This window comes from Dipteris shenzhenensis, chromosome 19, assembly GCF_047967505.1.
Source record: "Dipteris shenzhenensis isolate YYH24624 ecotype China chromosome 19, Dip_SZ_1.0, whole genome shotgun sequence".
Classification (NCBI taxonomy): Eukaryota; Viridiplantae; Streptophyta; class Polypodiopsida; order Gleicheniales; family Dipteridaceae; genus Dipteris; species Dipteris shenzhenensis.
Window position 1 is genome coordinate 47,555,257 of NC_141614.1, and position 4,223 is coordinate 47,559,479.

The 4,223-nt window shown below is 37.5% G+C and overlaps 1 protein-coding gene across 1 annotated transcript; it reads left to right on the forward strand.

The window, feature by feature from the left end:
- Window positions 1-1,018: 1,018 nt before the first annotated feature.
- On the forward strand, window positions 1,019-3,572 carry LOC147890556 (2-methylene-furan-3-one reductase-like). Its single transcript, XM_087390749.1, has 4 exons — window positions 1,019-1,436; window positions 1,610-1,930; window positions 2,157-2,316; window positions 3,237-3,572. Exons 1-4 carry the CDS (start codon window positions 1,248-1,250, stop codon window positions 3,509-3,511), a joined length of 945 nt encoding a protein of 314 aa, XP_087246875.1. The 5' UTR covers window positions 1,019-1,247; the 3' UTR covers window positions 3,512-3,572.
- Window positions 3,573-4,223: the final 651 nt, after the last annotated feature.

Here is a 4,223-nt window from a genome sequence, read left to right on the forward strand (position 1 = left end):
TATTGATCATTAGTCTTCACAACAAATAAAAAGACATGGAATATCATGTCTTGAAATTATAATGGAAGCATAAAGTACAAAACTTCTCCAATAGCCATGTTGGAAAATCACTTGCATAGTTCAAGTTAATGGCTTCCTTAGTCTTCCTTTTCTTGGATAAACTCAAGTCCTCCTCAAATCTCCTATTAAAACATATAACCATTTGTAACTTCCACAAGTTATAGAAAAATGCGATAAATCAATCACTTTGAGCTGTGCTATCTCTAGCACAAATGTGTCCCATACTTCTTGAGTCGAAATGTCTTTAGAAAAGGAATAGTTCTAAATATTCATATATAAAATATTTATGTCGAATAGCTCATTGACCTCCTACGTTCCTCGACAATTGTTGAATTGTCCAAGATCTACAAGTGAGCTTGATGATGCATCATTGCATCAAGATGGAATATTGTCCCCTTTCCTTCAAGAACAACACTATTCATTCGTGGATCTTCCTCCACATCCCACACTCTACCAGAATTGCCCTCAAAAGCCTAGATGCACTCTGTATAAAATCCAAGTGCTTCTTCAATTGCATATCCCTATGTCATCATGCAGCCCTTTGGCTTTGCTAAATTCTTCATATATTTATTTAAATTGTTCATATTCCTCTCAAATGGATACATCCATCTCAGATTGACATGCTCACAAATCCTAATCTCATCTACTAGATGAACATCAAGATGGGTCATAATATCAAAGAATGAAGGTGGAAAGGATCTTTCTAAGGTACAAAGTGCTACAACTATTTCAAGCTCCAAGAAACCTAGTTTTGATGGGTCAATTGTTTGTTCACATATCATTATAAAAAAATTACAAATTTATATGATTTTGATCCTTCCTGGTTGATATGCGTGTATATATATATATTATGTTCCGAAGGACAGCATCATTTGACAATGTGTAAGAAAACCAAAGGATGCTGGTTTTCTTTCTTAAGTGGTGCAGTGTCAAATTTTGACGAGGATGGAGTATGGATTTCATACGCTTCGTCAAAACTTCTGATGCTCGAGATTTTGACTTCAAAAGTTGGAAAAGCTTATAGAGTTTTAGAGAGAGAATGAGCTGCTTAAGAAAGTCAAAATCAGAGCGGCAATTCCGAAGAACTCCAGTGCCAAGCGTGACTTCTCGGCTAGTTTTATTTAAGGGTAACTCGATTACCTTTGTCTTGTGCCTTATCAGCTCCACTTTTCTGCATACCAAAGGCTATGGCTGCCCTCCAAAAGGCTTGGTTCTACAACGCGTATGGAGCAGTGGATGTGCTCCAATTCGGAGACCTTCCGGTGCCTGAAATTGCTACAGATGAAGTCCTTGTGAAGGTTTTAGCTGCAGCTCTCAATCCCATCGACTACATACGGAGACACGGTTTATTGAAACATGCAGATCCCGGATTTCCTGTAATCGCTTTTGCCCTTGATTGTCCAGCTACAAGTTTTCCTTATACTATGGATCGTGAGTCTTTCTGGTTGAAGCAACTTCGTGGGCAGATTGTTCATGGGTTTTCCTTGAATTTGTGGATTTTGCAAGGGGATGGTTTAGGTGCTGATCATTGAAGCAATTTTGTGGGCAGATTGTTCCTGGGTTTGACGTTGCAGGAATCGTAGTGAAAGTAGGAAGCGATGTGAAGCAATTCAAGGAAGGGGACGAGGTATACGGGATCTTGATAGAGGATATTAGCCAAGCACCCCAGATAGGCTCCTTGACGCAGTATACAGCAGCGGCAGAAAAGCTACTGGCCTTGAAACCCACCAATTTAACGTTTGCAGAGGCGGCCAGTTTACCTCTAGCACTCATCACTGCACGAGAAGGATTCAAAAGGGCTAATTTTGAGGCTGGCCAAACAGTTCTTGTGATTGGAGGTGCAGGGGGAGTAGGCACTTTGGCAATCCAGGTAATGAGAGATGTGTTTTGCTTGTATTCTAACACTACGTTTGTATACAGAAAACTACAAGATCAACGATTAGTTTGTATACAGAAAACTACAACCCACCTCTCAAAAGCGTTAGATGATAATTAGGTGCAGCGACCACAAGAAGTTTAAGACAAGATTACTACATCATAAGCTCATGATGTTTTCCTCATGTGGCAATTTGCTAATGTGTGTGCTTTGAATACAGTTGGCCAAAGAGTTGCATGGTGCATCAATTGTTGCCACCACTACAAGCACAGGAAAGGTGCCCTTTGTGAAGAGCTTAGGTGCAGATGTTGTTATCGACTATACCAAACAGAACTTCTTAGAGCTTCCGGAGCGATACGATTTTGTATTTGATACAGTTGGTAAGCCAAAAGCTTTCCCACCAATTTCATTGTATGCTACACTACTTAGCCACAAAAATTTCACCTCCCATTGCTACACTATTGCTTTGCGGACCTTAAATTTGATGATTTTGAGTTCCTTTACCATAGTATAGTTTGTAGAGTACAAGCATGAATGTGGGTAATGCATCTGCAGATGTGATTGGTGAAAAATTGGTGCCACATCTTTCATTTATTTTTTATCCTTTCCAACATTCACTCTCTACTTTATTCCTATTTATTAGCCTATGTTTTGGTTCACTCTCATTAGTTAACCTATGTTTTCCCATTATTTTAAGCCTAGATTATCCTTTCCAGCATTCACTCTCTCTATTTTATTCCTATTAATTTGCCTATGTTTTGGTTCACTCTCATTATTTAACCTATGTTTTCCCATAGGTTAAGCACACATCAATACTTTTTACCTAGGTTGATTTATTTTAATCCTAGATTATCCACATTATGTACTTGATATACTAATGTACCCACTCTCAAAAGGAAGGATTCGAACCCATTGAATCCAAAATCTCTACGCATTGAAACTTCACTTTTACCATTAGGCTATTTGACCTAATTGTGATGGAATATGTGAGTAAAAATATATATATTCATTTTGCAGCCTATTGTTACCCCACGTGTTCCACTATTTAATCCCCACCCCCTCTTAAACCCTTACACTAATTTGCTCTTAGTTTTCCGGCCTTTTCTTGTAATCCCCTTTGTTTAGGGATTTTTGAACGACATGCATCATCTATTTGCTCACCTGTCCAGTAGAATTGATTGGTGCTTCATTTAAAGTATCATTATTTGCATTGTTGCCATGTCTCGTGTTTTGATCTATCTTGACAATTTGTTGAATACAAAGCTAAATGTCAAGGTGGGATATCAATGCTTGATTGTAGGGGGAGGGGAAGTTGAGAAAGCTCTAAGAGTTGTGAAAGATGGTGGGAAGGTGCTTACCATCGCAGATAATGCACCCCCTCATCCAGCTACATTTTACAGCGCGACATCAAGTGGTTCTTTCCTTCCCGAGTTGGCTTCTCTCATCGAAAGCAAAAAATTGAAGCCTATCATCGATCCCAAAGGAGCCTTTAAATTTTCTGAAGTGAAGGAAGCATTCAAATATTTGGAGACTAGAAGAGCTGTGGGGAAGGTGGTTATAACACCCATTGAGTAAAATGCTACATGAAACTGTTGGAAGTACTTTAGTGAGAATGGAATCTATATGAACTTCACTACATAAAAACTAGTGAGATTGTTTAAAATAAAGTAATACACTTTGCATACTACTAGCCTAATCATGTAGACTTGAAACATTTATAATGGTAATAATTCTAGTGTATATAGAGAGAATGGTGTTAATATTGTTTGGGGTATAGTTTGTGTTTTATCATGATATACATAGTTGTACTTTACGTATGGAATGGTGTTAATTTTGTTCAGTGTTAATAATGTTTGGGGCATAATTTTATTTGATTTGAAAGAGTCATCTTGTTGTTTAGCTTACATTGATGCAGTGCCAATGCCACCTATTTTTCAGCTACATTGGCAGAAGCAGATGTGATAATGAATTTTTATGCTTCTAAATTTGGATGTTACATTGATTGCACATTTAGATACATAAAGTCATTTCTCATTGTGTATTTTCACTAGGGCGCAAACCATTTGTTAGCTTGTAGAATACTTTCTTAGGCACTAGAATCAAATAATGGATTGATTCACTTTTTGTAAAACTTGCAAGATTTACACTTTTTTTGACAAAATAGAATTCTTTATGTCTACAAGAAAAGATGAAGAAAAGACACAATTCTAGGAAACTTAGCTTAGAGCGACTAGTATTACCATAGCTTCTTAAAATGAGACATTTATGCAACCATAGGCCCTAAGGA

What these genes read in the sequence shown, in the direction of transcription:
- LOC147890556 (XM_087390749.1), top strand. Translation starts at nt 1,248, where the DNA reads ATGGCTGCCCTCCAAAAGGCTTGGTTCTACAACGCGTATGGAGCAGTG. An exon ending in ATGCAGATCCCGGATTTCCT is followed by an intron (nt 1,437 to 1,609) that starts GTAATCGCTTTT and finishes TTTTGTGGGCAG; the next exon opens with ATTGTTCCTGGGTTTGACGT. An exon ending in TAGGCACTTTGGCAATCCAG is followed by an intron (nt 1,931 to 2,156) that starts GTAATGAGAGAT and finishes CTTTGAATACAG; the next exon opens with TTGGCCAAAGAGTTGCATGG.